The sequence below is a fragment of the Sciurus carolinensis genome, chromosome 1 (assembly GCF_902686445.1).
Source record: "Sciurus carolinensis chromosome 1, mSciCar1.2, whole genome shotgun sequence".
Lineage (NCBI taxonomy): Eukaryota > Metazoa > Chordata > Mammalia > Rodentia > Sciuridae > Sciurus > Sciurus carolinensis.
In genome coordinates, this window is record NC_062213.1 from 92303445 (window position 1) to 92328315 (window position 24871).

General features: G+C 42.4%; 1 protein-coding gene across 1 annotated transcript; it reads left to right on the plus strand.

Annotated features, from left to right (window-relative positions):
* Positions 1-24428: 24428 nt before the first annotated feature.
* Smim42 (small integral membrane protein 42) lies at positions 24429-24629 on the plus strand. The gene has a single exon (XM_047556954.1). It carries the CDS (start codon positions 24429-24431, stop codon positions 24627-24629), a length of 201 nt encoding a protein of 66 aa, XP_047412910.1.
* Positions 24630-24871: the final 242 nt, after the last annotated feature.

Sequence of the window (24871 nt, forward strand, 5' to 3'; positions counted from 1 at the left end):
TGGTGAACCTGGCAATACTGTTGAGAGAGAAGCTCCCTTCTGAGTTAGAAGTATTAGGGACGTCTCCCTAACTTTGAGCTTCCTTACGGTCCAGAAAAACCCGTCTCTCACCACCTGGCTTTGCCAAAGTTATTTCTGGCCTTCTTCGGCAAAGTGCTAAGGTCCTAGTTTGCCCTGTGCTAGAGACCCTGGGAGGATTCAGACTTAAGGGCATTACTGCTTTCCTCCCTGCCACTATAAATTCCTAATTATGAAAAGCGATGACAAAAGTAAAAAGTGTGCCTTTTACCTATCTTCTTGCCCTGTAGACTAAAGGAATCTCCGGAGGGTGAGGGGACATCTATTGGTTGTTAGGCGTATAACACCCTTTGCTTGGAGATTCTCACGGGAGGGGTTTTTAAATGCCTCCCTCTTGCAGCTTAAAGAGAACACAGTGAGCACATTTAAGCATGGGAACAGTAATGGGGAGACTCTAGATGTCTAGACTAGTGAAGGCCAACTATGCGAACAAAGGGAACCTGGGCATTTTCATACTAATCATCCCAGGCCTTAATCCTACAGCTTGAATTCCTAATGTCTGACCGGCAAGGGAAGGGGAGCATCCAGGAGGGAGTGGATGTGCGGACTGTTGTGCACTGTATGGCCCATACGGAGGCAAAGGTGATTGGCGCTTTCCCTCAGTGCCATTGTCTACCGATCAGCCTGGATACCCCTCAGGGCTGTCGGGAGGGGGAGTCTGGAGAAGGAACCTTTGGGGTCCACCCGAGAGTAGCCTGGGCCGAGAACCCCGCAGTTGTTCCAACCCTTTCTCCACCTCCACGCATCCTGGGCAGATCAGGACTAGGGACACTGTGTACTCGCGGCAATTGCGCTCCGGGCCTGGACAGAAAAGTAGGAAACGGCTTCAGCACAGTCCAACATGCCTGCAGAGCAGGTGATTGGAACTTGCCTGGGCCGGGAAACCTCTCACCCGAGTCTTAAGAATGGCGGCTGCACTAACTGCATTTAAGTAGCCGACGGGTGCCCATTTTGCCCTCCAAAAATAAAGAGACAGAAAGAAAGATGCACCTCAAACAGATGTGGGGTGTGTGGAGAGAGAAGCTTACTTACCTTGGCGTAAATCTCGGTGGAACCTCCAAATCTGATACCGCCGTTTACCGGTGACGAGTTCTGCTTCTTCTAATGTTGAAGATTAAGCACTAGAGAAGCACGCCAAGGCAAGCATATTAAGCAGGTTTATTTAAAGGGAATAATACAGACTTCTCCCGGCAGGGAGAAGGGGGCCATGGCTGATGTTCTAAAGTCCCAAGAAGTGAGCACACCCTGCATCTTTTATAGGTTAAAGTCTCTTTTGTTCTCCAGTTCTTTCCCCCCTTATCTCTCCTTCCTGCCTTCGTGACTAGGCCTGGTTTTGCCTTAAGTGAGAAGCCATGGGCAGGGGGAGGGCCAAGGTGATTCAGGCAGATAAGGGCCCAGGGGGCATTAATTAGCAGCTCCTTGTTTGCAGTCCTTGATAAAGGCAGGTAAATTTGGTAATCAATGGGCTCCGGAGATCTTTGACATTCCATTCTTCCAGGGGCAGTCTCCAACTTCCAAAGGCAGATGGCTTCATGGCTTCATTTCCTCGAATTGACCCGATTCCCTATTTCTACACTAACTACCTGTCCTTAATTCTGGCTTCAATATTTCAAAAACAATTCAACAAATAGTCAAAGCCTGTGAGACGTGCCAAAGGAATAACCCACTTAACTCTGCCAAAAAGCTCCCAAGGCTACAAAGGACAGGACTGGCAACTTGATTTTGCTCACATGCCAATATTTATTAGTTATGGTAGATACCTTTACTGGGTGGACTGAGGCCTATCCCTCCAGAACTGAACAGGCAGGAGAAGTAGTCAAAGCCTTATTACAGGAAATAATTTTTCGATTTGGGCTGCCCCGTAACCTCCAAAGTGACAATGGAGCTGCTTTCAAGGTTGCTGTCACTCAGGGAATATCCAAAGCCCTAGGCATAAAGTACCATCTCCACTGTGTATGGAGGCCCCAATCCTCAGGAAAGGTAGAAAAGACTAATGACATCCTAAAGAGGCATCTAAGAAAACTCACTCAAGAAACTCACTACTCATGGCCTAAAATGCTTCCTCTAGCCCTACTCAGAATCAGGAATACCCCCAAAACATTAGGGCTCAGCCCATTTGAGCTCCTATATGGGAGGCCATTCCTAAGAAGAGATATCCTTAAAGATCAGGAAACTGCAGATTTAGTGGTTCATATCACAAAGTTGGCCAAATTTCAAACTGAAATCTGTAAATATCCCGCATCTGAGCCAATCACTTCTCCACCTCTGTATGAGCCTGGAGATCTAGTCATGATAAAAACCGTACCTTCAAGTTCTCCAAATTTAGACCTTATTTGGAAAGGACCTTTTCCTGTAATCTTATCTACCCCCTCTGCAGTAAAAGTGCTGGGACAAGAGAACTGGATTCACCACTCTCGAGTTAAAGCCTGTCATCCTGAGTCGACTCCCAAAGAAACTTCCTCCCAAGGAACTGAGGAACAATACTCCTGTACTCCAATAGAAGACCAAAAATATCTCTTCTGCAGAAACAACGGTGATATGTAAACTTTTCTTCCTCTTTTTCTTTATTATTATAGGCAGATCCACTGAAACAAATTCTTTCCTAAATTGAGCCCAGCAATATGCCACTAAATTACAGAAAGATAATTGCTGGGTATGTGGACTATTACCCCTTTCCAGCACCTCTGGACTACCTTGGTGGGTATCTCCTTTACAGGGAGATGACTGGACAAATTTATAGTCCTTAATATTAGAACAAAAGAAGGAAAGACCCTCCTTACAAACTGCTACTCATGCCAATGTTAGCTTGTGGCCTATCAATGAAACTCTATCACGACCAGGTCATAAAAAGGCTTTCACTTTAGAGCAGACCAACGTTCAAATTTCTACTGCTGTTAAGTCACATGCAGGCCCATTTACCTCTAACTCTCCACCACCGCCACCAATATGTCACAGATAAAAAGATGGTTATTATCAGGTTTGGGACAGAAATTTATGGCTTACACCCAACACTGGGCATCTAAACCAAAAGGCCCCAATCTGTTGGGAACAACATAACCATACTTATGATATATGGCCTAATAGTACTCGAGAATTAGGATGGACCCCAGAGTCACAATGCCACCAAATTGTAATTTTACAAGCCAATGATTGGTTTGGAACTAATTGGCTCTCTAGACCTGAAATTAGCTGGCCAGCACCCAATGGAACACAATGGATATGTGGAACTAACTTATGGCCCTGGCTTCCCCCAGGCTGAATAGGAAGATGTACTATCGGGTACCCCTGGATGCAAGGGAGATGGACCCCAAGTATAGAACAGCCAGCAAATCTCCCCAATCTCAAAATAGATGGGGATGATCTGTTTTCCATTGGTATGATCATTTAGCTTCAATGTTTATCCCGCAAATTGGTTTAGAAGATGTAATATGGCATGTGGAAACTCTAAACAATTATACCCAAATCGCCCTCCATGACGTTGAAGAAAGCATTTCTCTCCTTAACACAGAAGTGACACTCATGAGGAAAGCTGTCTTACAAAACCGGATGGCTTTAGATATCCTCACTGCAGCCCAAGGTGGTACTTGTGCCATTGTTAGAACTGAATGCTGTGTTTACATCCCTGACAACTCTAACAATGTGACTGACATCCTTAAAGATTTACATTCTCAGATAGAGGCCACGTCCTCCCCAGACTCATCATGGGAACGAATTCTTAGCTCCTGGTTCTCTGGTACCTCCTGGTGGAAAACATTATTAGTCTCTGTCATCATCATCATACTCATTGGCGTGTTCCTATGCTGTGGCATTTACTGTTGCATTAATCTTATCCCAGTACTCATAACTTCTTGTTTCTCTTATAGACCGCCCATCTCTCAAATGACCGTCCAGCCCATTACTGATCAACCAGACTTTTACAGTGGACCCCTTGATCAACCCGATTTCTAAAAAGGAACTCCAAGCTGCTTGCCCCATGCCGCCCACTTCCAGCTCAAAGAAGTCAGAGCGGTCATTGACTCCCTTCCCCAGCAGCATGCAGTTCCTAAGACTAGAGGGGGGAATGAAGCCAGAATTGGGGACAGAGAATTAGTGTAGAAATAGAGGATCAGGTCAGAGCGAGGAAATTGAGGCCATGAAAGTCATCTGCCTCTGGAAGTTGGAGACTGCTGTGGGAGAATGGAATGTCAAGGACCTGCAGAACCCATTGATAACCAAATTTACCTGCCCTTGTCAGAGACTACAGGCAGGAAGATGCTGATTAATGCTCCCTGGGCCCTTACCTGCCTGAATCACTTTGGCCCTCCCCCTGCCCCATCCGCTTTTCACTTTTTACATCTCACCTGCAAAACCAGGCCTAATCCCTTAGGCAGGAAGGGAAGAGAGAAGGGGGAGAGAGTGGGAGAATAAAACCCATAAAAGGACAAGATTTGCTCATCCCATGGATTCCGCCTTTGGGTCCCCTTCTTCCACCCGGGAGAAATCTGCTTTTACTTTTCTTTAATAAAGCTGCATTTCCACTCTACATTTGCCTTGGCGTGCTTCTCCGGCGTTATACTTCAACACCTGAGGAAGCAGGACTCGCCACCGGTAAAGAACGGTATCAATACTATTAATTCATTCTCTAAAGTAGATCTACCAGAACCTCAACTGAACGTTACAGACTTCTAAATTCACTTAGTCTCAGGAATTTGTTTGAAACAAAAGTAAATGACCCAGCTAGGCATAGTGGCACATGCCTGTAATCCCAGTTACTCTGGAACTGAGGTAGGAGGATCTGAAATTTGGAGCCAGTCTCAGCAATTTAGCAAGACCCTAAGCAACTTAGTGAACCCTGTCTCAAAATAAAAAATTTAAAGAAGAGTTGGGATGTAGCTCAGTGGTACAGTGCTTGCCTAGCATATGCATGGCCTTAGTTCAACCCCCAGTACCATAAAAAAAAATGACTCAAAGTTTACATATCACAAATCAAAAGAAAACCAACAAGATTTAACATGTCAGTATAATAAACCATACTCTAATTTGGTTGTTTTGTGGGCTTGGGGCTGAAATTATATAAAAGCAACTATAAGTAGTTTAAAATCTTGGTATTTTTTTCCCCAGTCTTATTTTACTTAGTATGGCTCTTGATTCCCACTATCACCACCTGACCCTAATTGGACACACCTGTTCCCTTTTAACTATCAATTGGAACAAGACTGAGCTAGGGATATGGCCTACTCATACATCCTTTCTTTCTGTCCCCACCCCACCTCAAATACACATAGACATGCTCACCCATAACTCAGTTATGTCAGGACCATTGCTGTTATGACAAAACTCAGGAGTCTAGCACCTGTGCAAACTATAGGACAGTGGATGTGGGAAAATCTACTTACAAACAGATAACCAAACTGAGTATGGTGCCAAAGACTGAGGATACCAAGATGAGCAAAATTAGATAATTTTACTGAAGAAGAAACTACAGCTCAACAAGTTATGTGACTGGTCCAAAGCACAAGGGGCAGAGTTGGAATTCAAACCTGGACCTAACCCCAAAGCCTGTATTCTTAACTACCTGAAAGACAGTTCTGCAATCTGACAGGTAGGAAGAGATATTAATAAGTACAGTCATGAATTCTTTTATTTCTTTTAAGGAAAGGAGAGGACTGGTCTGTCCAGGGTGGGAGACAAAAGCTGTTAAACTTTTTTAGAAGATGCACTTCTCTAGCTGAGTTGTGAAGACCAGCAGTTGAAGAAGGAGATTGAGGAAAGGGGCATTCTAGGCAAAGAGAACACAGAGAAAAATTAAATGTAGTCAGGAAATTTCAAATCTCCAACTTTTGGATTAAGTGAGGGAAAATAATTGTGGAAAATTAGAATATTGAGGTGAAAGGAGACAGTTGGGATTGGTGACAGCTTTCTTGGACCAGTAAACTGTAACAACTGAAGGGTTTTAATGAGAAGATGTGGTCAAGTAGGGCTCACTGATGCTTGCCTAATTCCAGTGACTTGGGAGGCTGAGGCAGGAGGATTCCAAGTTCTAGGCCAGCCTAGGCAACTGTGTGATACCCTGTCTCAAAATAAAACTTGAAAAAGGGTGGGGATATAGCTCAGTGCAGGAGGCCCAAGGTTCAAGCCCTAGTATTGAAAAAAAATTTGACTTTTAGAGTGTAGCTACAAAAAGGCAGGAGAGAGACAGAAAAAGAAGCAGGTAAACAAATATACATTTTTTTCAAGTAGTGATAATATACTAGAGGACATTAAGAAAAACATAGAGGTAGAGTGATAAAGGCTCTATTTCATATGAAGTAGTCAGAGAGGGTCTCTTTAATAAAATGAACAGTAAAGACCTGAACAAATTTTACTGGGAAAAAAGTATTTCGGGCAAAGGGAGTGTCTGGCATGTTCACAAAAGAGCGGTAGAGCTAGGGAACAAGGGGAGTGATCACAAGGAAAAAGGTTAAGAGTGAAATGAGAGAGATACCTGGGTATCAATTTAATGCAGCATCTTGGAGAGGAATTATTTTGAGCATAATCCCACATGAAATTTCATCTTTTGGGGGCTGATCCCACTCTTAATGAATGCAAAGGAATTTGGGATTAGTCATAAACAACCTTAGATGTAAATCTGCCCACAGTAGGTATGGCAAAGTATCATTAAACAAGCACGATTATTATTTATTCTTTGGAAGATCTATCTCCCACTGTATTCCCTCCAATAAGACAATTCAGACTGAGAGAGAAAAGGCTTTCTGAATAAACAGTCCAAAAATTATTTCCTAAATTGTAATAATCTGGACTAGTCAGTTCACAAATGAATGCTTTTTTTAATATTTTTAGTTGTAGATGGACATATTATCTTCCTTGTATTTATTTACTTTTACGTGCTGCTGACAATCAAACCCAGTGCCTCACATGTGCTAGGCAAGTACTCTGGAGCTACAACCCCAGGCCACGTATGCTTTTTTAAAATGCTAAAGCTTATCTTTCCAACTCATGTAAGTTTTTAATTCTCCTTACATACTAATGGATCCCTACTGATTATTGTCTCCATGAGATGACTTCCCAAACCTCAAAATTCTCCCACCACTAAATAAGCAGTATAAGGATTAAGTTTATTTGGGCTTCCTGGCATTCTGATTCTGGACAATTAAGCATAAATGATTTCCAAATGATTCTAATATAACCTATGTGTATGAATGCTGACAGAATGCAGAGCCCTGGCATGAGAAGATTAATAGTAATTTACCACATAAGGATAAAGCCAGTCATGGGGTATTCTTTTACCAAATTCTCTATGAACCTGGCTGTCTCTGCAACACTGTCTGATGTCAAAGTGACCAAACAGCAAGAAAACAAATAGCCTGGGTCAGAGCAAGGGGGAAAGGGGACTTAATGTTGAAAAGAGAAACATGGTACAAAGGATGTCAAGAGGCCAAATACTTTGGAATGAGCTGAAGGAGAGATGGGAATGTGTAGAACACATAGTAAGGTAGAAAAAAGGCTGACGCCATCCTGCACGGTTGCTTGCCTGGATGTCTGTGTCCTACTGGACAGCATCTAGGCGGATGTTGGCTAAGGCATTCCCAGCATAGAACCCATACGGCCCTGCACACAGTTAGCACTAAACAGTTTTCGGAAGCACAAGAAGAAAGGGTTTGCTCTCTTCCCTCTCTTTCACCATTTATCTCCCTGACTTCTAGAAAACCAAGTTCAGCAGTTTCCTCACTTTTTGTCTCCAATTTCTTTCAATTCCCTGCTTTCTCACCCAAACGTTAACCCAGGGTAGGTCCCTCTGTAGTATTATTAATCCGTGGAAGCAAAGACAAAATGGTAGTTCCCAGGACCAAAAATCACCCGATAGACTTAAAAGAGGCAAACAGGCTACACAGAAGTGGAATTGGAAAAGCAAAGATTATCAAAAGAAGTGAGGTGCATGGCTGCCGAAGTGGGACGGGTCAGATTTGCCTGCATCTACATGCATCCACAATGGGATCCCTTTCTTGGGGTGCTTGGCATGACTCCTGGGACAGGGAATAGCATTAAACGGTCTCTGCCCAGAAAAGAAACAAAGGAAAAAAGGGCGAAAATACTGCGAAGCGTGTGTGAGGAAGAGGGAGATGAGGTACTTAAGACTAGCAGGAGCCAATTTGGGTAACAAAGGGGGTCCGTAAGGGACAGGGAGTCTTACAATGGGGGAAGTCAAAGTTACTGGAGAAACTAAGCATCCTTGAAGGCGTGACCAGAGTGAAGTCTAACCCGAAAGAGAAACAGCAAATAAAGCCACAACCGCGCAGCCAAGCCACACTATTCTGTGCACCCAACTTCTCTGAGTTCCGACTTGCCCAAGTTGCGTCTCCAAAAACCTGTTGCAGTCCCCAGAACTACAACACCCACAACGCACCCGGCGCAGGCCAAGTGGCCCAACCCTTTCCGTTTTTCGGTAGCCAATGGACATGCCTTGGCCAGTCGGCGCTTCTGGTCCCGTGAGTCGTTTGACCCTCGGGGACTCCTACGGTGTAGTGTTTAGAGTGAAATCGGAAAGCATAGGTCCTAAGAAAGGGATCTACACGCATATGTTCCACAAGCAGAAAGCAGGTTTTATAGGCGGACATATAGGTCCGACAGACTCTTTTGGCGGGAGGGGGTTGTCCCTCCCCTCCTCTTCCGGGGCGGGCCTTGGGTCTGCTGCACATGCGCACGCCGCCACTTTCGCTGGGGTGTTCCTTCGGTTTGTAACACATGCGCACTTCCTCACCTCCGCGAGCCGAGTTGGACGCATGCGCACCTTGAAAGACTGGCAGCCTACCTCTAGTGTGTCTGGTGGTTTCTTTCGCCATGCTCCAAAGCATTGTATTTGAGGAACTACTTTGCATTTTATGTTTTTTTCCCCCATGGTTAACTTCGGGATGCCGCAGTGAAGTGTTATTGAAAGAATCCAAAAGTCGAGGGTGACAGTTGGACTCTGGGACAAAGCCACAGTGGGACCTTGAACAAGTAACTTAAACTAGTCCAGACTTTGACTTCACTTGTGGAACCAAATGACACTGGAGCCGCAATAAGCTTGCTCTTGCTGCTGAGGTGACTCGAGGTGGTACTGCTATCCCTGTGGGGCAGCAGTTTCTAGGTCAATCTGCCTACCCAAGCCCAGTGCTCCAGAGAATCAAAAATCTCATCAGAAATTGGAAATGGAACAACTAGAAGGAGAAGCAGGGAAGAGAAGCTGCTTTAGTTTTTCTCTCAAGCCAGTATCGGTCTGCAATGTCCACCTACCTACATATCTTTCCACATTTCTCATCCGTATAGCTATCACTGATCACCTTACTTAAATGTGTTCTCTGGCTCCAGTCGCCACCTTATCCCCTGTTGGATCATTCTAAGACGTATATTTGATCATTAAAACATTTCAAGACTTCTCTTTGAGAATAAAATCCAAACACCTGCCAAGCTAGCATTGCCTGACCTCTTCCTAGTTCCCTGGCCTTCCTTCTTTCTCTGTGCATTCCAATCATTTTCAGATATTATCAGTTTCCATAGCACACTAAACTGCCTTTTACTTCCAGGGATTTTGGGATACACTAACAATATAATAAATAAAACAATGCCTTCCACCATACTCTTAGGTCTCCCCTTCCAGTCCTGAGAGATTCTGAAGTTTTCTGTTTGGTTATCAGAAGTTCAGTCTAGTGTAGTATACTTTAAAATTTCAACCTCACATCAAGTTTTACACTCCTTTATTGGGAGAAGTGGCATGTTTGGTCATTAATAGAAATCTCCTTTTTCCCCTAAATTAGTGCAATGGGCCTGGGAGGAAGAACTAGAGAAAATGAGAGAGTGAGGAGGACAAAAACATTCTTTTGCCTAATTGGGCATGTAATTGTACTCATCCCTTGGTCTCTGCCTCCCAGGTGGAGGCTGACTGCTTATGGATACCCTCTGTTTATAAGGTCCCCAAATGCTAGTTCTTATGGGCACATGGTTTAGTTTCCTGGGAGCTCTTTCCAGTGTGCAAACCCCTGATGGGAAATATTCTCCAGCTTAACTGTTTCCCACAGCCACTCAATTTCTGCACTTGGCAGTATAGCTAGGTCCCTGGTTTGGATGCCAGTTCTCCTGAGAGAAAAACCACCAAGCTAGCTCAAGTCCTGTTAACAAGACTTTCATTTGATTCACTGGAACTCACACTTATTTCAACACTTGTTCCTTTGACTCCTACATGGTTGCTAAATCAAATGGTCAGAATGATGGTTCTTTCCCCGTCAGCCTTCTCTCCCTGCTCCAGTGAGCACAAAGAACAGATCCACAAGCTTGTTAGGACATATTCAGAAATTGAGACGTTACTCTCTGCTTGACAGTTCACCAATTTCTATGAGTGATTATCCTGAAAACCTTTCACTTTAAGGACAAAAGGCACAGTACTTGATCCCTTGGCTAGGGACACATGACTTCATAAATGCCCTTCTCTTTTCATGTCCATACCACTTTCTGTATGCATTCAGGGGAGGACGAGGATGGAGTACTGAGGTGTGATTTAGGGTGGCAGAAATGACTATCCACCTCTTAAGGACGCCTCTGGGTACAAGACTGTGCTCCAGGTATACTTGCACCAAACCAAATCTTCCTTCTTTTTTGTAGTTCTCAAGAATAACTGGAATGTGCTAGAAAGGCAGTATCCTGTCCTTTGTAGGGAATAAAGCATTTGGGGCTAGGGAGGAATTTCCCCACACAGCCCAGGATTTTTTCCTTTCCCCTCTGAATGTCCTTCAGAGCTTTGTTTCCCTTGAGGTGTATAATCCTGGGTGGGCTGCCTTTCAAGGTCCCCCAGCAGTGGTGCAAGTGGAATGCTCACAGGCAAGACTTCATCCATACCAGGCAGCTTTTTTGAACCTTGGAGGACCAGCTAAATGGAAAAGATTTCTTTTATCCCTTGCTGCCTGTTTGTAAGTAATATGCCTGGTTCCTATAGGTTAGTGCATGTGTGTTCTGTCTCACCAGTTACAGGCATTAGTAACACTGCAGTCCAGGATGCAGTGGTTGGAAGTGTTCCATATTCTCTTTCTAGTGGTAGTTATAGTGATGATGTCTGCTATCCCCCACATAGTGGGAATCTTCCCTTGGAATTGATGAGCCTGCTACACAATATTAGTGCTATGAGCATGATTGAGTCTCACAGAAGGCTTTCTAGTGAAGTGGAAAGGATAATACCTCCCAGGACCCAACCCAGGATAAAGACTTCAGTCTGGGGGCACAGGAACTGCGCATGCAGCTAGTTGAAGTATGGGAAAGAAATAGTGATAGGTAGGATATAGGTTACCTGCTCTAGCTACCACCCCACAGGTATGGACGATTTGGCTGCAAGGACTAAGGCAAGGAGAATGGAATGTGGAAACAGGGAAGTGTGGCACACAATCCCTTATTTTCTGGGTACTTATGCAACTGCTCAATCTGAACCTAGAGAGCTCACACAGCAGGAGCTCTCATGGACTCTGGGGCACATGAGAAAGATTGAGAAGAAGGTCTCAAAACAGTCCCTGGGAAAAAAAAAAAACAGTCCCTGGGACACCTGAGAGAAACCAATACATGCCATGTGGGCTTCCATCATGGGAAACTGACTATCTAAAGGACAGATATGGAAGAAGCCCAGAAAAGGCTCATGCTTCCTGACTGATGTCCCGACTGGTTTGTGTTTGTTTGATAAAGGGACACCACAGGCCCAAATGTCTTGGGCTGAATGGTGCAATTAGAAATGGTGCCAAAGTCTCTAGGTCCCACTAGAAGTCATTGGCCTAATATATCCATTGATATAAAAGGGAAGAGAAAGGGAATTCAATTCAGACTTTTCTAGGGCTCTTGGGTATCGGAATTCACATGAAAATATTTCTAGATTACTTAGGGGAAAATCAAACTGATGAAATCCAGAGGCTTAGAGATAAATGCCACTTCGGGTTCCAGTGACCATGGTTCCCACCACTGAGTACATTTGACCACTTTTGGCCCAGAGGGTCACTGCCACCTGAGGGGATATGCTCTCCCATGGATAAGAATTCAAGTCATGACAGTGGGACACATCCACTCCTGCCTACCACCTGAGCTACCCAGGCCCCACTGAGTTATTGAACAAAAGCAGTGCTACATATTAAATGAAGACTAGGACATTTATTTGGTTAATCCAGAACATGGTACAGATAAAAATGTTAGAAACTACTCCCTGTTGCAATGTTGCCCAGTTGCCACTGTCAAAAAGTTCTTTGGGGCACGGGGACTGAAGATTGACTCTGTCAAGCTGAATGCCAACATCACTTGAGCTAGAAGTCAAAAAAGAATCCCAGATACAGTCAAGCAAAAATTATAAACCCTGGCAGCACCCACCAATAAAAAGGAGGCTGAACAACTGGTTGGCCTTTTTGGGTCCTAGAGGCAGAATTTACCAGATCCCCTTAATCAAGGTGAATAACAAAGCCAGCAACTTTGAAGAAGGCCCTTTTCACAAGCAGAAATCGGAGGCCGTTCAACAACTACTGGGTCAGTCACCTTCTTTGGAATCTTTAGAACCTGCTAGGTAGAAGGTACAGGTGCCTACCTGCCTGATGATTGGATTCAGTTGTAATAGAAACTTCCACTGGGATGCATCGGCCTCTCATATTTTGGACACACAAGTTGCCAAGGCAGCTGCTAGATATGATTCTTCTGAATGACAGCTTCTTACTTGCTGTTGGGCACAGATAGGGCCTGGGCATCTGACAGCCAGAATACCGCATGTGACACTACTGCCTGAACTGCCCATTCTAACTCGCGTACTCTCAAACTCCATAAATAAACTTGACCAGTCTCAACACAGTTCAATCCTCAGTGGAACTCTGCATGCAAGAAATGGAACTAGGCATTCAGACTTGGACCTAGCCAGGACCCCCAAGGGACTAGTAATCTCTATAAACAAATGGCTGACTTGTCAGAATGACCAAGCAACACATAGGGGATGCTTTGGCTCTTCCTGTTGCTACCTACAGCCTAAGACTCAAAGATATGCATGTTGGCATGGTGTGTTCATCTTTTTGAAATTGCTATAGCCAAATATCTACTAGGCATGGTGGTGCATTCCTGTAATCCCAGCTATTCAAGAGACTGAAACTGGAGGATTGCCAGTTCAAGCTCAGTGAGACCCCATCTCAAAAAAAAAAAAAAAAAAAAAAAAAAAAAAAAAAAAGGCAAAATTTCTGAAGTTGGTATTTTACAGGGAAAATATATTTATTTATCTCACTGCTCTGAAGGTTTAAGAGCATATGTGCTAGCATCTGCTCACCTCTGGTGAGGCCCTTATGGAATATAGCACTACAGGGTGAGAGTATATGCAGAAGAAATCACATGACAAGACAGGAAGCAAAGAGCTGAGGTGCCAGAACTTGCTTTATAACAGCATTCTTGTTAGAATCAATTCACTCTTTAAGACCAGCATCAATCCCTTCAGAGGGTCATGTCCCATAACCTAAATACCTTCCACTAGGCCCTATCACCTTAACCCTACCACTCTGGGGACCCAGCTCCAGCACATGAAACTTAAGGGCGTATACTGAAACCATATCCAAACCATGGCACATTGTTTACTAAAGGCTCTGCAAAACAACAAGCAGACAGAGCCACAAGCCTGTGGCTGCCTTCCAGTCCCAGAGTGGTCATTTTTTGGGCCAAAACTAAATGTGGACATTCTATCCAATATTCCAAACAACATGGAGTGGTGATGAACATCCAGGTCACCTCTATCACCATAAATCACTATATTTTCACCAACTCACAGATATTGCTAACAACTCAGCCATCTGGTCAGAAAAATGGCAACTAAATTATCAAACCATTAGTTGATTCCCTTGTAAGGACAAGAAATTTGACATCTGCTTGCCTCCTGGAAAGAAAAACTATATGTCATTCATGTGGGTGTTGGAAGTACCAGAGCTGTCCTTCAAAGGAGCTTCTGTCATGTGTTTGGATGCCACATGTGCCTTACTCTAACCAAGAAATATCCTTCACTGCCCAATCTACACAATGAGTGCATTGTCTGGAATACCACAGGCTTTACACAGACCCTGTCACCTGCAGACCAATAGAGCTATTGAACAATGAAACAGCCAACTCACCCAGAAACTGAAAAAGACATTGAAACAATGTTTTGACAGGATAAACACTAAGCTCTGCAGTCCAGTGCAAGGAAAACACAACACTGCCATGCATATTAGAAAACACTAACCTTAGTGGGGTGAAGGTGGACCAGTCACCTAATTAGACTGCACCTATGAGATCCAGTCTCATTTTTCCCCTCTTCCCTTCAGAGTGCAGGTCCTGGGGGTGAATTGGTGGGTCTTGATGCCATAGTACACCAAACAGGGCCCCCAGTTCTTATCTGGAAGTGATACTTCTCCAAGTGTCTCCCTTCTGTGGGGTCACACAGGAATGGGACACAGAACCACTTGGGTACTTGGTCTGAGCATAAATGCCTTCATCAGCAGGAAGGAGTCCTGATGCTGCCAAGCCAAAAGCAGGAGACCAGTCTGATCAATCTATTGCTTCCAACCCCCACCTCAACCCCCCACTGTGTGTCCCTCATCATAGCACTTACCAATTATGTTCTAAAAGGCTCTTGTTAGTCTGACTGCTCCCTCTAGACTAAACCTCACAAAGGCCAAGACCATGTCAGTCAGTTTTGTTCATCTTTGTACCCACAGTCCCCACACACAGAAAGCACTTGATATTTGTTTACTAAATATATGAGTTTATTGACCAAATATGTGAGTAAATTATGTGTATGGCTTTGGGGAACAGGGAGCATCTCTGTGGTTTGGAAGAGGGTCCTGTTGTTATGCCACTGTTCCCACTGCCCCCGCCTTCCTGAAAATTGTTGCTCTCTATTTCTGCTTCACATATCAGATTATGTATGCAGGAAATCATTGAAACATCTAAAGTGAATCTGCACTTATAAATTTATAAATAAGTTTTATTTGATTAACACTGTAAGCATTTGTCAAAAAGAAAATTATGAGGAAGCCAAGAATACCATATTGCCCTAAACTCTTTGCTCTTTTCTTTACAAACCTGGAATCCCTTTTCCAGTTGATTAAAAGCCTGATTCAAGACTGCTGTCATGTTGCACAGCCTGTAATTCCGGCCACTTGGGAAGCTAAGATAGGAGGATAGCAAGTTCGAGGCTAGCCTCAGGAATTTAGCAAGACCCTGTCTCAAAATAAAAAATCAAAAGGGCTGGGAGATATCTCAGTAGTAGAGTGTCCCTGAGTTCAAACCCCAATACCAAAAAAATAAATAAATAAAGTCCATAAGAGTTTATCTCAAAAGATGCAGGGACTCATAATGGATTTTGAGGAGTGAAGTAGTCTAATTTAGTTATGCATATTACTCTATTAACATTGAGCAGGACAGATTACAAGGAAGTAAGACCAGAGGTGAGAGGACCAGCTGGCAAATTATTATGGTGATCCAAGCAAAAACTGATGAAGACCACGGAATGAAAACTGAAGTCAACTAGGAGTAATCGAAATAAGAAGGAGACTATTTGGGAGGAATTTCAGAAGTAGAATTGACAGGGTATTGAAACTGAATAAGTGCTGGCAGTCAGGGAAAAATAGTCTAGCACAACCCTCAGATAGTTAGTTCTGGGAAAAGAGGATAGAAGAGAAGTAGATTTGAATGGGAAGATCATCAGGATAAGGTGTGGAATGCCTGTGGGCAGTTGAAGATTTAAGTAGGGAAGGCAATGGGAAGTTAAATTCATGACTCCAGAGTCAGGAAGGAAATCTAAGAAGTACAGACTACATAGCCATTAGCACATAGGTTGTCACTGAAGCCACAGAAATGGATGAGATCACAGAAAGAAGATTTCAGAAGACAAAAAGACTGAGGGTGGACTGTGGGGAAACACCAAGCACACATAAGAGCTACTAGGTGCAGGAAGGCTAAGGGGAAGTTGGCAGAAAACTGCATCCATGAAATCACTGATGCTAAGGAGAAAGAAAGGTTTCAAGGAAGAGGAACTGGTCAATTCTAATATGTCAAGGTAAAATTTGGAAAGCATTCATATATTTGGGATGAAGAAGTTGTTGGTTGGGGAAAATTGAGAGGTGGAGATGGAATTGAGATCAAAGTGAGGTTAAGTGGGAGCCTTTTAAGGAGCTTGACTTTGATGTTGTTTAGCTTAACTTTTGCATTGCCGTGACCAAAATACCTGACAAGAACAACTCAGAGGAGGAAAAGTTTACCTGAGGCTCATGGTTTCAGAGGTCTCATCCATAGGTGACCAACTTTATTGCTCTGGGTCCAAGGCTCTGGACCCAAGGTGAAGCATCACATCATGGGGGAAAGACCCAGTGAAGGAAAATTGCTTAGCTTAGGGTAGGGTCAGGAAGCAGAAAGGGTAAGAGAGAGGCAAGGGGCCACTGGGAAGATTTACTCTGCCAGGGCACACCTCCAGTTAAGTACCCACTCCTGCCATGCCCCACCTGCCTACGGTTAACACCCACTCCATTCAAACCAGCATAGACTGATTATGTTACCACTCTCATAATCCAATCATTTACCTCTGAATGTTCCTGTATTAACAGAGTTTTGGGGGGATACCTAATATCCAAACAGATGGAGAGGGAAAGAAAACACCTAACCAAAGCAGTTTTTTAATAGTTTTTGTTTTGTAGATAAGAGAGACAGTATGTATATTAGTTTCCTATGGTTGCTGTAACAGATTACTATAAATTTAATGACTTAACACTAATTTATTATCTTACAGTTCTGGAGGTCAGAAGTTGGCAGGGCTGAGTTCCTTCTGGAGGCTCTAAGGAAGAGTCCATTTCCTTACCTTTTCCAGCTTCTAAAGTTTTCTGTGCTCAAGTCCTTTCCTCAGTCTTCAAAGTCAAAGTTTAACATCCTCCCTCTCCCCACCTCTGCCTCTGGTGATACATTGCCTTCTGTCTGATAATAAGGACCTTACGATAATCCAAGATAATTTCCTTGTTTCAAGATCCTTTATTTAATCATAGCTGAAAAGTTCCTTTTACCATGTAAGGCAACATATTCACACAGTCTAAGGATTGAGATATGGATATATTGGGGTGTGGACATTACATTACCTCCCACATATGGTATCTGTCTGGCATATAATAAGAGCTAAAATTATTATTATTATTATTATTAAATATCTCTATGCTGAGGAGAAATAGCTATAAGAAAAGATATATATATATATATATATATATATATATATATATAAATACAGATGGAATTGAAGTGCTCAATAAAAAAATTAAAAGTAAAAAAAGTAAATAAATAAACCCAGGTGGAGGGAAAGAGAGAGAAAGCAACACTTTAGACCAAAAAGGATGGGTTTCAGAACATAGCTGGAAGGAAGAACATTCTGGTACCTGGAAATTAAGTGGGATACTATACATAGCTGGCAAAAATTTTGAAAAGTAGCATTCTCTACATATCTGTTTTCCTCCCTTATTCCTCAAGTATGTGTGTTCTATTGGTGAAGGATCATGGTATGGTCCTTGCTTCAGCCTGACAACCCTACCATATTTACTGTTATATAAGTTCCCCAAAATTTCATCTCTTATTTATTATTGCTTCTCCCAGAGCTCCAGGATCAGTGTTTTTTGCAAATTAGATGCTCAGTAAATGCTTTGGGATGGATAAATAAATGAATTAATAAAAGAACAAATGAACAATCATAATGGGCTAGGAGAACACTGATTTAGAGTGATCAGTTCTGACAGCAAGGACTTCCAGCAAGAGGCCTACTGTGTTGGAAGGGTTGAAAGAACTTAAAGAACAGGAAAAGAGGTGTCCCAGGAAGAAGAAATTCTTCAAGAAAAAGGAAAGATGGGAAAGCAAAGAGGTATGTGGGAGTCAAGTATCCCCCCTTGAGTGAAAACACTGATTGAGCAGGTAATCTGAAGAGGGCATTACAAGCCCCTAAGAACAAGTTTTGGTTGATAAAAGAAAAACTGACAGTGGAGAATAGTGGCAACCACTTGGAATCCCAGATATCTGGAAGGCTGAGGCAGGAGGATTGAAAGTTTGAGGCCAGCCTAGGTATTTTAGCAAGACCCTGTCTCAAAACAAAAAATTATAAAGGAGGGGTTAGGGATATAACTTAGTGGTAGAGCACCCCTAAGTTCAATCCCCAATACTCTGCCCCCCCACACAGATAACTGACAATAATTATTAATGGTACACACTGTGCTGGAAAATTTGCCAAAAGAATAAATTTCAGGTACTCTTATCATTAAAAGAGAAATTATGTAAGTAGATGAATATGTAAATTTGCTTAACTAGAATAATCACGCATATATACACAAATGTATCAAACATTATTTTCTATGCCTTAAAAATATATAAGCTTATATATATTTTTACTTTAAAAATTATAAAAAACAATCACTCAATTTTTTTTTTAAATTAAGCATCAAACAAACCCAGGGCCTTAAGCATGCATGCTAGGCAAGTGCTCTGCTACTGAGCTACATCTCTATCCCTAGGTTTCTGAGGGATGAGAAAATCATTATGTAACTAGGTGCTATGGTGCCTGTGTGTAATCCCAGCAACTCTGGAGGCTCAAGTTCAAGACCAGTGGAGGTAATTTAGTGAGACCCTGTCTCAAAATAAAAATTTAAAAGGCTGGGGATGTAGCTCAGTGGTGGAGCCCCCCTGCCCCACCCTGGAGTTCAATCCCCTGTACTACATAAAAAAAGACAGAGAAGGAAAGAAAAGGAAGAAAAGAACAGCACTATAATAGAAAGAGCATTCTGGAAAAAAGCCTTGTGTTGGAATTTTTTTTAATCCTAAGTTAAATGCTTGATTCTAAAACTAATTTTTCCATGACCTCGAGCAATTTATTCAATCTCATTGAGCCTCAGTTACCTAAGGGGATAAAGTAAGCTGATGGAAGTAAAGCACTTAGCCTGGTTGCTGGTGTAAAGAAAGAAATAATGCAATAAATTATTGTTATTACTGTCTCTCAGGGCTGTTGTTATAAATAAAATAACATGTCAAAGCACCAGGATAGCATCTTAATGGAGGCTTGGTAAATTTTAATTTCTCTCTTCCACATTAGAAATTTAAACTAAATGGTCTCAGGGCACAAGAGACATGAAAAGCTGAGGCTCCAGAGACTCTGCAGTCTTTACCTAGGTAAGAAAAAAAAAAAAAAAGAAAAGAAAAACAAACTCAGGCCTGGATCAGTCTGTGGGGGACCCAAGTGCTTGAAATTTAAGCATCAGTACATGACATCACCCCTTTCCCCACTTGAATATGTGATATAGTCTCATCTCCAAGCAGTGTTGAGATGGAGACATAAGGCAGTCAGCAGAACTCACCTTTACAATGGATAAAGACCATAGTGGAAGATATGAGTTAGGTGTGCAGACACAGTGGGCTTTCCAATAAGGAAGTTCAAAATTAGATTTACCCACATCATGATAGCAGCCAATGGAAAACTACAGACATCTCACTCATGGAGACATGCTCCTGTGAAAACAGAAAGATGCAAGTGGGTGCTTTCTAAACCCTGGGGAGAGAGTGAAGCCAGGCCAGAAGTCCTAGTTTAATAGGGTTTCTGCCCCAAGAAAGGAAACACCAGGAATTTTGGAGAAAATGTTCCCTGCAAACCATGTTTCATTATGTATTCTATGCAGCCTTCCAGATACTATAATCCAAGCCACCCATAGATGCTGGTCCAGCCAGTGGTGAACATTCCTTCAATGGAGTAGTTGGCAACCAGTGGAGTTTGCCTTGGTGATCCTAGAGGGAGCTCAAGCTACCTGGCCTTTCAATGGGACTCAGTTTCTGGGTCCTGCCTCTTTTTTAAAAATTGAAGAACAATTCAGCTTGATATCTCTTAACAGTGGTGGTGATGGGGGGTAATGAATTGCACGGGCCTTTCATTCAACAATTTAACCTGGAAACATCAAGTACCAGGTCCAGAGCTCCACCAAGGACTTAATACCAGTTGTAAGGGACTATGAACTCCTCCTCTAAAGTGAGTTAGGGGTTATCAGTCAAACCACAGTCTCAAATGGAGCACTGAAATTGATAAGGAGAGAAGGATACAAAAGATAAGGAATTGAGAAGTCCCATCTGGTCCGGGAGGTGAAATCAGTAGCCTGAAACAAAACAAACCATAAAACATAAAACTGCTAATGGTACAGGGTTTCTTTGGGGGCAAATATTCTGAAATGTGATTGTAGTGATATTTAAACAACCCCCTGGATATGCTAGAAAACACTGAACTATACCCTTTAAATGGGTGGACTGTACGGCACATGAATTCTGTCTCTATAAAGATTATAAGAAAAGAAGGCATGAACAACGTGCTTTAGTAGAGTAAGAAATGACAGACTAAAATTGTGGTCCGTAATTTATTGTGCCAATAGCCAACTTGGATCCTTTCCTTCCTTTTTACCCTCTTCCTCATCCACTAGGGGAAGGGGTTGGACTAGGTGATCGCTAAGCTTCCTATACTAGTTCCCTGGAGCTGCCACAACAGATTACCACTAATGTAGTGGTTTAAAACAACAGGAATTCAATCAGAAATTTTGCAGTACAGAAGTCTGAAGGTATCAATATCATACTCACTCTCGAGGGAGAACGCATTTCTTGTTTCACCAAATTTTCAATGACAGTTGTCATTCCTTGGTTTGTGGCTACATCTCTGTCTGCTCTATCTTCACATCACCTTCTCCTCTCTGTGTCTGTCTCCCTTAAAATTCCCTCTTAGGTGGATGGATCCTGCCACAGTGGACAGCAGGTTTCTAGCACTCCCAGATGGGAGACAGAGATAAAGAGAGAAAGCAAGAATTTTGTCTTACAAAAATGAGATCCTATTACATACACTTCCTGGGTTTCATTTGTCTCCCCAACGATCCTCCAAGAAAACTATTGCTCTAATTTTTGTTTTTAGGGTGGAGCTGGGGATTGAATCCACAGCCTTGCACATGCTGCTCAAGGGCCCTACCACTGAGTTACATCTCCAACTTAATTTGTTCCTTTCTAACAGTTGCATATCATCTCACAGTGGATGAACAATAACTTACTTGACCATTCTTTTTAATTTTTTTTCTAATAACTCTTTACTTAGTTCCCAGCTTATTTGCACATAGGTCTTTGTATATGGGTGTTTTTCTATGGAGACAGTCCTATACTCTGTATACTCTGGTTTTTTTTTTTTTTTTTTTTTCAGATCATATGAATCTTTCACCTTTTAATAAAGGATAAAGTCACAGGGGAAAAAAACTCCCTCTTAAAAGAAAAAATTGATTAAATTTAGGACTTACCTGGGTAATCTAGGATCAACTTCTTCCCCTGAGATCCTAAATTAAATCACATCTTTTACCATGTAAAGTAACATCGACCTGTTGCTGGGAACTGTCAGATGTCTTGGAGTTGGAAAGAGAGAAGCAATTCATTTACAGATCTTTGCACCTTTATAGGAGAGTTAGAAGACCCAAATTGTAAAAAATTGAACCTACTTATCTTTTCCAGACACATTCTCTTCACTTCCCTTCCTTTCCAGGCTAGTTCTTATTTAAATAACTCACATCTGTGTGGAATTTAATGGTTTGAGAAGTTATTATGGATTTATCGGCTCATTTCATTCCCATAAAAACCTATAAATTTGGTATTGGTATTATTACTATACTTCCATTTCTGGTAAGTAAATGGAGGCACAAGGTGATTAAGTGACCTAACTAAAGTCATTAGCATGGAAAGCGTAGTGTATAGACTAACATGGGTTCTTGGGCTCCAAATCCTATGGCTCCCTCTCTGCCATCACCTGCCTGAATTTTGGTATAGCATGAAAAGATTCCAGGTGGGGTAGATGCATTTAGAGTAAATCCACTTAACCCCACTCCTCTTGCTAAGCACAACTAAAACACCTGGACATTATGTATTAAAACAACAGAAGAAGACTCTGAAACTTGGAAAAGAAGGCAGACCAACTTAGAAACCTGAAACCCAAGGGCTGAAAGGGCAATGAATTCTTCTTGTTTCATATATCCTAGACTACTACCCCAAATCTCAACAAACACAAACAAAATAAAGTCCCAAGAAAAGCCTGCTTGCTCTCTCTAGACAAAGCATTAAGAAAAAACACATTCCAGCAAAACAGAAAACTTTTATACAGTAACCCACCCTACTGAGTCACAGCTCCACCCCTACCCCTCTCTAGGCCAAGGAGGGGACCTAGACTTCTACCTACGCCCAGCTGTGATGAGGTAGCCCTCCCCATCCCTGAACCCTCACCCTCACCGTGAGTGTTATCAGAGAATGGATTGGGAAACCAAAGCACGCAACTCCCTATCCAGTGGTAACAAGGTATCCCTCTTGACCTGCCAGGTAGAATCAGAGGCCACCTGTGGAGTCTGAAATCCCACATCCATCCAGCTGTGAGGAGATACTGTTCCCCAACCCCAGTGTTCAAAGGAGACTGACTGGAGACCTAAGCCATCACCCCTGCCTGGCATTACTAACGTGACACCCCTCTCCCAACCAGTAGGTGTCAGAGGAAGCCTGCTAAAACAAGATTTTAATAAGACCCAGCAGAGCTGGGAATATAGCTCAGTGGTAGAGCACTTGCCTAGCATGTGTGAGGTCCTGAGCTCATGTAACACCCCAAATGTCCCATCATCAATACCCAGAACCAGGAAACTCTCACCTTAAATAGAAAAATACAAACAACAGATGACAATACTGAGATGACCCAGACATTGGAATTATCTGATAAGGATTTTAAAGAATCATAGAAACATTTCAAGGAACAATTATGAATACACTTGAAACAAAAAAACTTAGAAAATATAATAAAGAAGAACAAAATGGAAATTTTAAAACAGAAAACTATAATGACTAAAAAGAAAAAAGCCTCAATGGATGAACAAAGCATTAGAATGGAAGAGAGAGAGGAAACAATCAATGAAGGTGAAGATAGAAAAAACATAAATGACCCAGGTTGAACAAACATAAGTTAGATAAATACAATAGATTTTCCTTCTCCTCTTGAGTTTTCCAAATTATGTTTGACAACTGAAGTAAAACACAGAAAATTATCTGCATGTGGACCCAATGTATATCAAAGAAGTATTTAATAAAATTATAAGTGGGAAGGCTATATGGTCTTAAAGGAAAGTAAGGTTTCTACATGTATTTCAAACTGGCAGAATATGGACACCAGTAGATCTTTGTGTTATAAAAGAGCTCTGTATCTTAGTTGTGGTGGTGGCTGCAAGAACCTGTAAGCCATGATAAGATCGCATAGAACTGTATGTGCACATTACAGCAAAATCACTGGTTGTGATTTTTGTACTGTAGCTTCACAAGAGGTAACCATTGGGAAACACTGTGTGAAGGGTACTTAGGACCTTTCTGTATATTGTCACCCACTCAGCAGGTCCTTTAGCTCAAACATGGCTAAGAGAGAGGGTTAGAAAGAATCGTTTACTACATTGATCAATGTAGCAAGGTAGTGACCCCCTGAGTAGCAAGGAAATCAAGGGCTAAGCAGCATATATACATTTTTGGACTAGAATTTAACATCTTCACAAGCTATTCTCTAATTGTGCCTGCATCAATTTGCACCCAAAAAATGTTTGCCCATGGTTCAAAATGAGCTTTAGATTGTGTTAGGTCAATGGAAATGCACTTAAATGAGGGTCCCAGTTAATTTCAGTTAAGGGCTTGTGGTCAGATCTGAATTTGATTTGATGTTTTCTTTTTGTTTGTCTTAAACAATGGATGCAGTCAGGGAAGGTCCTTCTACCATTTATTCCAAGTATAGAGCATGCATTCTTTTTCTTCCAACAGTCTCCAATTTGAATGTAACCCTATATTCTTGCCTCACTATCTTTATAACTTCCCATGTATCTGAAATTACTTCAAAATAAAAATTATTTAAAAAGAGGATTGAAGGGGCACCTTCTTTCCACAGGCAGTTGGAGAGCCTCCTTTGCAATCTGGAGGTCATACATAAAGGAAGGTAGTGCTCAAAGTGCAGAGGTTTCTGGACTAGAACCTTTAGCTCAGACCTCAGTGACATCATAAAGCCTTGGAAACCCCACCCAATACCCACAAGCTTTTTTAACCATTATCTCGGGACCATTGGCCTGGGAAGCAGTTGGTCAACCTTGCTGAGCAAACTCCTCTGCCTTCTCTGCAAATTCAAAGGAAAACGGTCCCATGTGAGGAACAGGATCAATAGATACTTGGATATAGCTCCAATCCCACTCCCAGGATAATACAAAGAGCAAACCCAGCTCTGTTGGTGTTTTATTGGTGGTGCGGACAGTCTACTTAACCACCAATCTTGCTGTCTTGGAGAACCTATGTCTTCCCCACAACTCCCAGTCTTCTCATGGGACAAGGGTACATTCGCCTCTGCCATTTCTGATCCTGTCTACCTAGTAAAAGTTCTCTTCTTCTTTGCTCTCCTGATGACTCTGATCACTCTACTCATCCTGGCCTGGAAAGTCACTAACGACAAAAGCAACAAGAACAGAGACCGGGAGGCAACACTACTGGCATGAAGTTCTAGTCTCCTGGTTGAGACTCCATGGAGGTGGAGACCTGGCAGGCCTAAGAGGCTTAGCCATCTTGGAGACTAGAACCTGGAAAAGAAGATCTTGCTTTAGTCATCCAATGCCAGACATTCCCCCCAGGCCTCATTTCCCTCCTCCACTCCCACCTCCCTTTTAACACACGCTTGTCCTGCTGTTCTTTGGCTTGACCCAGCTTCCAAATTTGAATATCTTCTCTCTGTGGATCTTCT